At 39.0% G+C, this 12,559-nt stretch overlaps 1 protein-coding gene across 3 annotated transcripts in view; it reads left to right on the top strand.

The window, feature by feature from the left end:
- HYCC1 (hyccin PI4KA lipid kinase complex subunit 1) overlaps window positions 1–12,559 on the top strand; it is a 76,481-nt gene that overhangs the window by 29,347 nt on the left and 34,575 nt on the right. For all 3 annotated transcript variants that reach the window (XM_056118186.1, XM_056118185.1, XM_056118187.1), the window contains exon 2: window positions 7,373–7,451. In XM_056118186.1, the coding sequence (XP_055974161.1) occupies window positions 7,401–7,451 (51 nt within the window). In that variant the 5' untranslated portion in view covers window positions 7,373–7,400. The remainder of the gene's footprint in view (window positions 1–7,372; window positions 7,452–12,559) is intronic.

The raw sequence follows: 12,559 nt of genomic DNA, 5'->3' as shown, positions 1-12,559 counted from the left end.
ACCTACTGTGCTATCGCTCGAGCCCACTAGAAATATAAATAATTAAATTTGTACAGACTTAATTCTGTTTTTAGAATATTGTATAGAATTCTAGTGAGCTTTAAGATTTTTAAATATTCCAAGATGTATTTGAGAAAAAAACAAGGAAGTTAATTGCACGGGAGGAAACATCTATTTTAATTTTGTTCCTTTTGCCTTAGAGAAGAATAAAGATTTTTTTAAATGTGAGAGTATATTCTGAATATTTTTGAGGTATCTAATTAGGTTTATAAAGCTGCAAACTTACATAATCAAGACTTTACCATAATGTTAATAGGTTACATTTTAGATATGGATGTGGGGGTGGCTTGGCAACTGTTAAGAGCTTCTTATTGAGTGCTGGTAGAAATAGTTTTAAAATCACTGTTTCTATTTTGTAGTCATTTTGTTTCTTGCAAAGAGTTTACATAGTCTTAGCTGATACCTTTAGTCAGAAGTGTCATTTATATTAGTCCAGAGCTAATGCAAAGAAAAAAAAATTTATAGTGTTGCCATATGTGGCAGGGACAAAGAAAAGCTTGTTTGAACTGGCAAACACAGTTGACCTTTCATCTTTAGTGTCTTTAAATACTTACTCTTTAAATGCTACATTTTATGAATTCCACTTTAAATTTTTCCATAGAATACATTCATATTCTAGGTCCATTTTGGTGGTTAGGTCCCACTTGGTGGTGCTTAGGGCTTATTTCAGGCTCTGTGCTTAGGGATCACTCCTGGTATTGCTTTGAGGACCATGTGGGGTCAAAGGGATGGAATCCAGGTCAGCTGTATTCAAAGTAAGTGCTTTACCCGCTGTACTATGTAGTATGTCTTTGGCCCCATTTGTATATTTAAATAAATATGGGGTCAGGGATTGAGCCACACTTGGAATTGCTTTGGGTTTATTCCTGGCTTTGTCCTCAGGGATCACTCCTGGTAGTGTTCCCATATGCAGTGCCGGAGTTGGAACCAGGATTAGCTCTAGCTATAGTCAAGACAAGTGACATAATCCCAGTATTCTTCTCCCTTACCCTCTCCTGAAGAACTGTCTTCATGTTCTTTGACCAGTTTAAAACTGGACTATTTGTCTTTTTGTTGAAAAGTTATCTGTTCTTTATATATTCAGGACCCCTTACCAATATGTCATTCTCAAATATTTTCTTGTATTCTTTGGGTTGTCTTTTATTTTCTTTGTAATATCCTTTGATGTGTAGTGGTTTTTAAGTTTAATTACATACAATCTTTTTTCCTTTTGTTGCTGATGCTTTTAATGTAAGATGTAATAAACTACTGTAGTGTGTAACAAATTATTGCCAAATATAAGATCATAAAAATTTACTGGTGGGGCTGGAGAGAGAGTATAGTGGGTAGGGTGCACCTTGCATGTGGCTGGCCTGGGTTTGATCCCTTACATCCCTATAAGGTTCCCTGAGCCCCCAGGAGTGATTCCTGGGTGCAGAGCCAGAAGGAAGCCCTGAGCATCGCCAGGTGTGGCCCAAAGACTTAAAAAAAAAATAACTGATATGTTTTCTCTTGGGAGTTTACAAATTTAATGCTTACATTTATGTTTTAATTCATTGTGTATATTTTATTTTTATTGTGTATAAATTGTATCTTAAAGATAAATTTTAGAATTTTTTGGTTTGAGGCTGTAATGTGGGCCTTTTAAAATCTAACAAATCTAATGTTAGAAATTTTTTTGAAACCAAAGAAGTTGTGAGGGAGGAAGAAGGAATTGGAAACAAGTATACAATTCTTCTAATGGGTTACAATATAAAATTGGAATAAGGAAGTAAAAACAGGTGAAGAGGAAGGAAGTATGTCGAAAGAGGGTTGTTTTTCAAAGTAAAGGATAATAGCAGTGTTGTTTTCTGATGGGATCAAATTAGCAGAGAGGGAGAAATTTAATTAGGGAGAAAAGGAGACTTGGAACAACTTCTTTAGGTAGGCAAGAGAGGATTGTTGTAGTGCATAATTCAAAGGGTTGACCACAGATAGGATCGTGGACAGGTCATTTATAGGTAACATTCTAATAGAAGGGCAGGTGGAGCTAAGTATTCTGATAGTTTTAGGTAAGTAGATATTTTGGGGTTTGTAAAAATTCCCATCTGATTTTTCAGTAAAGTAGGAATGCAGAAAGTCAGAATGGGAAGAGTTTGAGAGTTCTGAGGATCAGAGAGAATGTTTGAGACAATGGAGTGGGAACACAGACCAACCATAGGAGGATACTGTGTGATTATGAGACAGAACTAGGGCTTGATTGAAGTTTAAGTCATAAACTTTAAGGGACACCAGTCACTGTAGATTTTCCTACTTATAGGTGGGGTTAGTTTTTTTTTCTGCTTTTTACTTCCCATCTCTTATTTTCTTTCTTTTTTTACACTCGCCCTCCCCAATTGCTCTCTCCAGCCCCTTCTCTCAGGTAATGTTTTTATTATCAGTGCCCACAGGTTTGCCTTTTTATTTTATTTTGTCTGCTCATCAATATTTTGATGAGGAGGGATGAGGAGATTTGGGCCACACTTGGCTATACTCAGGACTTATTCCTGGCTCTGTGCTCAGGGAATGCTCCTGGCAAGAGGGCCGTTCGGGTTGCTAGGATCAAACCTGGATCAGGTGTGTGCAAGGCAGTACTATTGCTGACCCAGCTTCTATTCCCAGCATCCCATACAGTCCCCTGAGCATCGCCAGGAGTAATTCCTGAGTGCAGAGCCAGGAGTAATCCCTGTGCGTTGCCGGGTATGACCCAAAAAGCAAAAATAAAATAAAATAGTTGAAGAACATTCCATTATATAAATTTACTGCATTTTTTTTATTCCACATCATTTTCTTTTTTATTTTATTATCTGTCAAGTTGGCACTTTGGTAGCTTCCACATTTTATCTATTGCAAATAGCACTGCAGTAAACTTTGGAGTGGATATACCTTTATGTGTTCATGTTTTTGTATTATTCAGACACCCCAAAGTGGGATCGCTGGATCATGTGGTACCTCTATCTTTAGCTTCATTTTTTTATTTTTATTTTTTTCTTTTTGGGTCACACCCGCATCTCCTGATGGTGCTTCCGGGTACCGTATGGGATGCTCGGAATTGAACCCGGGTCGGCCGCGTGCAAGGCAAAGGCCCTAGCTGCTGTGCTATCGCTCCAGCCCCTATCTTTAGCTTCTTAAGAGAGTACCATAGTGTTTTCCAGACTGGTTGCATCAAAAAGAGTTTGATGCAAACTTACAAAAAGAGTTCTTTTTCTCCACACCCTCTCTGTTACTTTTCTTACTGTTGTTTTTGATGTAAGTTATTCTCACAGACATGTGATACCATATTGTGGTCTTAATTTGCATTTTCCTGATCATCAGTCATAGTGAGCATGTTTTCACCAACCTATTGTCCATCTGTATATTCTCGCTGGAGAGGTTTTTAAGACATCCTCATTTACATAGTTGAGTTTCAGACATCCTATGTTCCAACAACCAATCTTACTACCAGGCTCCACTTCTCTCCAACAGTGCCCCCTGGTTCCCTCCCACTACCAAGTCCTGCTTCCTTGACAGGCACATTTTAAAATTTAGTTGTAGTTTGATCCTATACTTGCAGAATTGTTGGCTCTGTAGTTTAGATACATATTACAACTTTATTCTACCCATGTGTTTGAGGTCCCTGTACCCTACTTCTGTTACCTACCTTCCCTCTTTTCTTATCCCCTCTACTCTCCTCCCTCTGCCACCACCACAGTTTGTTTCTTTCCTTGCCCTCCTTTCTTTGCTCAAGGGCTAAGGCTAATCTGGACATTTGCCCTTTGATATCATGCATTCCCATCATACATATTTTGAATCCGTTATTTTGTCCTTGATTTAAGTTGGATGAGTTCTTTATAGGCTGGAATGATAGCACAGCAGTAGGGCGTTTGCCTTGCACGCAGCCAACATGGCCGACCCGCGTTCGATTCCTCCGCCCCTCTCGGAGAGCCCGGCAAGCTACCGAGAGAATCTCGCCCGCACGGCAAAGCCTGGCAAGCTCCCCGTGGCGTCTTCGATATGACAAACACAGTAACAACAAGTCTCACGATGGAGACGTTACTGGGCCCGCTCAAGCAAATCGATGAACAATGGGAGGACCGAATTCTTTATATAGCTTAGCTATTACCCCCTTATCAGATGTATGGTGTGCAAACATCTTCTGCCATTTAGCAGACTGTCTTTTCATCTATATTTTCTATTGCTGTACAAAAGCTTTTCAGTTTAATGTAGTCCTTTACTTTCACTTCCCCTTCTGTTGGAGTATTATCCGCCTCCCTGCCTCCCCTCCACCAAATATCTCTAGTAATAATGTACTGGAATGTTTCACTTATGTTATCTTCCAGGTACTTCATGCTTTCAGGCCTTCCAATGAGGTCTTTAAGCCAGTTTTGTATTTATTTTTTTATGTGGTATTAGAGGGTAAAGGTAAAGGTAAAGGCCCTCCCGTTGATTGTCGATTTGCTCGAGCGGGCCCAGTAACGTCTCCATTGGAGACTTTGTTGTTACTGTGTTTGGCATATCGAATACATCACGGGTAGCTTGCCAGGCTCTCCGAGAGGGGCGGAGGAATCGAACTCGGGTCAGCCATGTTGGCCGCTTGTAAGGCGAATGCCCTACCCGCTGTGCTATCGGTATTAGAGGAGTCCAGTTTTATTCTTTTGCGTATGGCTATATTCAGTTTCCCCATTTGTTGAAGAGATTCTCTTTTTTTCCTTTGTACCAGAGTTACACTTGGTTTTTATTCCTTCCCCCTTCCCCTTTCCCTTCACTGTTGTTGTTGTTGTTGTTTGTTGTTGTTATGACTGGGGGGCTGGGAGTCACACACATGTCCAGCTGGGATGCCTGTCCGGGGCTGCACATCTGACTGTGGTGCTCCCTAAGACTTGGACTCTCTTAGTTATAGCATTTGCACACATGCTCATTGTGGGTGGGGCTCTGTAGCTGAGCTTCACAAGTTATGGTTGTAGTGCTCCACAGGGATCACTGTGGTGCTCACACATGTGTGGCACTTCCTGGCCATGGTACTTACACGTTTTTGGTTATGGTGCTTGTGGAGGATAGAGGGGGGTGGTAGGTCACACCATTTGTTGTGGTTACACATGCCTGGCTGCCAGAAGTTGCTGGTTGGAGTGGGGATCAAAGATGACAGAGCTGCTAGGCTCCAACAGCTGAGCTGTCAGGATGGCATGTGAGGTGCATGTGGTGATACTCAGATTTGAATTGGTGACTGAATGCTTGAGAGGCAGGTGTTCCATGTCACTGAGCTATTCCTACATACCCTACAGGCCTACAGGGTTTGCAGTGCTAGAGAGAGAACTTGTGACTGCAAATACCCGGGCTTGTGCTCTGCCCGGTAAGCTGTCTTCCTGACCCTTTAATTAGTACTTTCACTGGATTGTTTTCATTTAGTCCTCATAAGAATGCTTTGATAGAAGGTAACTTTTTATAGAAGAAAGTAACTTGTTCTCAGGGTTGTACTATAATATGTTATATAATTTGGATTCAGTTTGTAATTTGGATTATTGATGTCTACTACCTGATAAATGTCAGGTAGTAGATACCTGCTAATGCTAATAAAAATTAAGGAGCTTAATGCAGGATTAGTATCTGAACTAGAAGACCAGAGATTTCAGATATAGCTAAGATTATTTTCCTCAGAACTGTTTATAAGTATAGTCTTATATGAATTAATAGGTGAAAGAAAAGAATTGTTACATTTCAGTTAAAATTTTGCTTGAGAAGAAAACTTTGACTTTATAAAATTTATTTATACTTAATTAAATCCTAATCTTATCTTGGACATTGCCACTTTTACTTCTGTTTTGGGAATAGTAAGCTTTTGAAGAACCAAATGATGGAAACTAGAGAGATAATACTGCAGGTAGTGTTTGCCTTGCATGTGACCAACCTGAGTTCGACCCCTGTTCCCCATATGGTCTTCCAAGCCCACCAGGAGTGATCTCTGAGCACAGAACCAGGAGTAATACCTGAGCACAGCCGGGTAGGACCAACCCCATCCCCCCACCAAAAAAAAAAAAGAACCAAGTGACCTAGCTATTGTAAAATATTGAAATATTACCAAATTAATTCACTAATGTTTTCTATAAACCAGTTTCGGTTGCTTGTCTTTTTATATTTCACAATTTCAAAGTACTTTCTGCAGTTTTTTTTTAAGATGCATCATCTGTTTAGAATTATTTAATTGAAACTAGAGGAAATATCTGGTGTGTTTTCCAACTAGCATTCCTGAAAACTGAAATAATGCTGCTGAGTTAATTTCATCATGTTTTATTTATACTTTTGTCAAAATACTTCAATTTTAGCATGTTTGTGCACATTGGTTTTATGGTGAACTAAATAATCCATGTTTGAAATGTTTTTTATTTCCCAAATAATTGGCTAAATTTTATAAATCCCTACTTTCATAGTAATCTGCTATGAATAAAATGTGCACAAAATTTTATTTATTTATTTATTTTCATAATTTTATTTATTTATTTTTCTTCTTATATTTATTTATTGAATCACTGTGAGAAAAGTTACAAAGCTTTCTGGTTTAAGCCTCGATCATACAATGATCAAACACCTTTCCCTTCACCAGTACTCATTTTTCACCACCAAGAACCCCAATATACCCTCCCTCCCACCCCTCCCAATGCCTGTGAGACAGATGATTTCCACGTAACTCTTCTCCACATTGATTACATTCATTATTTAGAAAGAAGATGCATCATTATTGTTTAGAATTCCGCCCCCCCCCCCCCAATAATCAGAATTGCTGAAAAGGCATTGTGAAATACTTTGTTTTCTATAGCTGGTATGAGAGTCATATAATGTCATATAATGATTTTGGATATCTGGAAAGAGCCAGATCATTACGAGATTGGTTTCTGTGCATCTGGTGTTTCTGGTGTTATGGCTGTACCGGAGAGCCACTCGTGGGGGGCAACTCGTTTCCTCAGTGGGGCGTGAAGGACTGGCTGGTAACGCCCCCCTTCCCATGAGACTGTAGTTGCCCCGTCACCACAGGCTCATACCTGGCTTTCCAATAAGCTCTGAGGTGGTGGCCACCTTGCTGCCGGGGGTCGGGGGGTTGGCGGGGGGGGAGGCGGAAGCGAGCAACACCCTTACCCTCCCAGGGAGGCATGGCACTATAGTTGAACACATGGTCCATTCACTTTTCTACCGCAAGCTGTCGGGCTCTGGACTAAGTCCTTTTGCCTCTGGAGCCATGCCCGTGCCGGAGAGCCGCTCGTGGGGGCAACTTGTGACCTTGGTAGGGTGTGAAGGACGAGAAAATGTGTACAAAATTTTAATAGTTTTCTATGTTTATTTTCAGGTGAAAGGTTTAGAACAGATGTGGAAAGATGTTCACTTCAGAGAAAGGGGTTGTGGAGGAATGGTTGTCAGAATTTAAGGTAATAATTATGTTTCATTATAATAATTGCATGTCAAAGAATTTTTTTCTGAGATGTAGATTCTAATGACTTTAAATGTTATGATTACAAATATAATCTTTGGGGCTAGAACAATGGTACAGCAGGTTGGGTGCTTTTCTTGTAAATAGCCGACCCAGATTCACTCCTAGCACCACATATAGTTCTCTGAACCCACCAGGAATGATTCCTGAGTGCAGAGCCAGGAGTAAGCCTTGAACACTGCCAGGTGTGACCCAAAATACAAATAAGCAACAAACTATATATATATATATATATATATATATATATATATATAGCACTGCACTGTTCTCCTGTTGTTCATTCATTTGCTTGAGTGGGCACCAGTAACTTCTCCATTGTGAGACGACTTGTTACTGTTTTTGAATCGAACCCTGGTCGGCCTCGTGCAAGGCAAATAAATGCCTTAACCTCTGAGCTATCACTCCGGTCCATACACACACACACACACACACACACACACACTCATATATACACATACCTATATATATGTGGGTATGTATGTGTATGTATATACATATATGTATAATACATTGCTTATATATCTATGTTTTTATATAAATATAAACATTATATAGTTATAAATATAACTACATATATAACTATATATAAAACCTTTGTTTAGTAATAACTTTTGTTTAGTTGACCATAGAAGTTCTGTTTTCTTGTCTTTTGAACTTTTCTCTTTGAGATCAAAGTTGTAGTCTTTCGACCACTAGTTACCTTGTTCTCTGGGTCTCATTATGTGAGGTTCATGATAAGTTTTTGTAGTGAGCACAGTAGCCTCTCAGTAAAGGAGGTAGTTTTGACCCTTTCTAGCTGCATTGTGTCCTTGGGAGAACCAGTGTTTTCTATTAATTTTGCAGCTGGCCTTTCCTGTTGTTATCTTAGGCTGATAAATGACTGGCCATATTTTTACTTTCTCAGCTTTTACGATTGTAAATTGTATGTTCTTTCTTTTGATCCCATAAGTCATCATAAAGTGATGGGGAATATAAAAATGCACTGCATAAAAGTGCCTTCTATATCTTAATTTGATTAAATCTTGCATGGTTTTTCTACTCTGTTTTGTCCCTATGTTTTTTTTAATAAATAAGTATTCAAGGTGATTTTAAAGCTGTTTTTCTGCTTTAAGAATGTTTAATATGGTTCATTATAGCATGATTGTTTGGGGGTGGCTTGATGGAAATGGTCATGTTTATTCTGAGTACCACTTTTCCTTTGGGCATTCTTCTGCAAAGTCAAATCTGCAAAAGTGATTAGTTAAGCCAGTTAGTCTTTGTGGAATTTTTGAAAAAGGCATGGGTGGGTGGTGGCTAGAGCAATATTATAGCAGGTAGAGCTTTTGCCTGGTCGGCAGCACACCTGGGTTTGATCCATGGTATCTCATATGGTCCCTTGTGCTTCACCAGGAATAATTCCTGAGTGCAGAACCAGGAGTAGCCCCGGAGCACACTAGGTGTGGCCCAAAAAGCAAACAAACAAAAAAGACATTTTGTTTGTTTGCTTTGGTCACACTGAGTAGTGCTCAGGGGCTTGTGGTGCATTGTTCTGGGATTCCTCCTGATAGTCATCAGGTGGTCACATGGTGCTGGGGACAGAGCTGAGCCTGGTACTTGTGCATGCCAAGCATGTGTACTAGCTCTTCGAGCTGGCTCTCTAGCCCCCAAAGAGGGCAGGTTTGCAGTGCAGCACAGGGCAGGGGTCAACTATTTAGCAGAAAGAAAATTGGAAATTGTGGCTGAGTCCCTCCCCTTCCCATCTGTTTTTCTATTTCCTTCCTCTTCTGGCTGAAGCGATAGCACAGCAGGTCGATAGCATAGCAGGTAGGGCATTTGCCTTGCACGCAGCCAACATGGCCCACCCGAGTTCGATTCCTCTGCCCCTCTCGGAGAGCCTGGCAAGCTACCCATGACGTATTCGATATGCCAAACACAGTAACAACAAGTCTCACAACAGAGACGTTACTGGGCCCGCTCGAACAAATCGGGAGGACAGTGACAGTGACTCCTGTATTCCTATTCCTCTTCCGACTTTGAGATACTCAGGAACCATAGCAGTGAGGAATGAAGGCCCTGTGGCAGAAAGGCACAGAGTACCTTAACATCAGAAGTGTGGGTGGGGGGAGGCTTGCTCAGCTGGCAGATGTAAGAGTTCACCAGGGTGTTTTCAATGAGAGGATATTTATGTTGAGCAATTAAGTAAATATGTGGGACTTATACAGGATTCAGGTTTCCCTTTGAGAAGGAAATTACAAACATGGAATGAGGAAAGAAACTTAAGGTTTGAGGACTGGAATTAGAGGAATCAGTTTGAACTCATATGTGTCTAAATGTATGTATTTTTATATAAGTGTGTAGCCATACATCTATCTGTTTCTTAGCTTTAGTCACTGAGAGCACCAAGAAGCTAGGAAACCCCAATAGCAATTACTACACCAAGCAATTTTCTAAATATTTTCTAAATATCATCTTTCACTAAAATAAATTAGGTTGTGATGAAACAGTGTTCTCCACTTAATATTTTATCAGTATGACCCGATATTATTTGGATAATGGTTACTACCCAGTGATTAGTACCCAGATAAAATTAAAAAAAAATTTAATTTCATTTAAAAATTTGTTGACTTTCTCTACCCTTTCAAGATTTAGTTTACCAATTTTGAATCTAGCTGAGGTTAAATACTCTTACTGCACTGTGGGTAGGGAGTTTTCCTTGCACGTGGCCAACTCAGGTTCGATTTCTGTGCCCCTCTCAGAGAGCCCGGCAAGCTACTGAGAGTATCTCGCCCGCACAGCAAAGCCTGGCAAGCTCCCTGTGACGTATTCAATTTGCCAAAGACAGTAACAAGTCTCACAATGTGTTGTGGAACATTACTGGTGCCTGCTCCAGCAAATTGATGAACAACGGGAGGACAGTGCTACAGTGCTACAGTGCTATTCTTGAGTTTTATATTGTAGCTACTTAAAGGAAATAAATTTCCTATTCCTTCACTAATTAAAAAGAAATTTAAAAAATTCATCGGAAATATTATTCTGAGTTGTGTTAATAGGTATTGAATTCAGCTGTTTGAGATTGATAAGGAAACTAAAGTTGTCAGGCAAAATTAGCACATCAGACAGAAGATAGAAAAGGGCTTGAGAACAAATCTATTATATAATTTTAAATGAGTGTACCAAATGATTTTTTAAAAACTTTTTATTGAATCACTGTGATTCAATGTTCAATTACCTTACAAAGCTGTTCATGATTTTTTGAAATTATTTATAATGCTAAATTAATTACAATATTTAGGAAGTGTTTCTGGTGCTTATATTACCTATATTGTTGATTTTTGCAAAATTATTTCATTACGTTGGTTGTTTTATTAATCAGTTTCTTATAAAGCCAATACATCATCTTTCATTAAAAGAAGTTAGGTTGACAAAAAGATGGTAAAATGCTAGAAAATACTTTGGACTGAAAGATCAGAAATTTTTTTTATCTAATCATAAAACTTCTGCACAGTGTTCTTGTGATGTTGGACAAATTGTATAATTCCTTTGGGTCTTAGTAACTTCATCAGAAAAACTGAAATAGGTGGTCTGTAAAGATGATTTTTCTTCTCCTCTGTTCCAGGTTCAGTTTGAACTCCCAACATTATTTCTTTGTTTTACAGTGCTGGGAACCAAACCCAGAGCCTCACACATGCAAGGAATACACTCTCTCACTTAGTCACATTCAGGTCTCCAACGCCATTTTTTTTTCTTTTTGGGTCACACCTGGCGATGCAGAGGGGTTGCTCCTGGCTCATGCGTTCAGAAATTACTCCTGGCAGTATTAGGGGGACCATATGGGATGCTGAGAATCAAACCTGGGTCATCCACGTGCAAAGCAAACACCCTACCTGCTGTGCTATCACTCCAGCCCCCCTGTAATGCCAATTTTTTAACCTTACTCAGTAACCTGTCAAATATACCAATACTATTTGATCTGAGCAAACGGCATTTAATTTTTTTGTCTTTGAAAAAGCTGTTGTTTCTATTTTAGCTCTGGGTCCTCATTAATATTCTCTCTCTATACCAGCAAAAGGATTAGGCTGAGACTTTATTATTTAATATTTTTTGAATAGTTCTATTTCTGTACTTCCAAAGATTTATTTATAAAATATTATCTTTCATTTTATATTATGTTTTTCTTAACGCTATATGTAGATTTATCTAGCAGATTTCCAGACTCCTATTTTTTCCATTTTCTGGTAGACACTGACTTTTAATACGTGACTCAAAATCCATTCCTATGTGCAATAAGAACAGTTGTTTATTTATTGGTTCTCTACCCATCTGCCCATCTTCATTAATCCTCTTCTACCCAATCCATATCATCTCCTTACATTTAAAAAAGCCATCTGCTGAATGATACTTTAGTATGAAGCATCTGTCTTTTTTCATATTTGACAAGACTAATTTCTTCACATAATTTCCCATTATTACTTTTTTTTTTGGCCTCTGGTTCTTCCTTCTGAAAAGTGAGAAAGCTTAGCCAGTATTTAAGAATACTTTGAGCTAGTGCACTTTAAGAATATGTATCTGTTTGCTGTTATGCTCTTATAGATCTTAAAAATTTCAAAGCACTATTTATAAATACAGAAATTGTCAACCTTTCTATATACTTATATAAAAACCATAACTTTCCCCACATTTACAAAATGCAATAATGGCAGAACTGTGCATAATTCCTGTACTATCTCTAGTTTGGGCCAGAGAAATAGTACAGAAATTGAGACACGTGCCTTGCATGGGGCACTCAGTTTTCTGAGCCCCACCAGGAGATGTCTCTGAGCACAGAGCCAGGAGTAAGCCTTGAATACTACTTTATGTGTCCTACCTCAGCCCCCAAATAAATAGACTAGTTCACTGCTCTAATTTGAGGGGTACTCTTCCTCTTGGTAGTACCTTTGGTGTAGGGTATTTTCTAGAGCTGTCTTCAGAAGAGATGTCTTTCATCATTGAAAGAAAATATTTCACCTCATAAAATTTAATTGGTGCATAAACTGAAAATTGTTGCAACTTTAACAGACAAAACTGTAA

The sequence above is a fragment of the Sorex fumeus genome, unplaced genomic scaffold (assembly GCF_029834395.1).
Source record: "Sorex fumeus unplaced genomic scaffold, SorFum_2.1 ptg000037l, whole genome shotgun sequence".
Classification (NCBI taxonomy): Eukaryota; Metazoa; Chordata; class Mammalia; order Eulipotyphla; family Soricidae; genus Sorex; species Sorex fumeus.
This window is presented reverse-complemented; position numbering and strand designations above follow the sequence as displayed.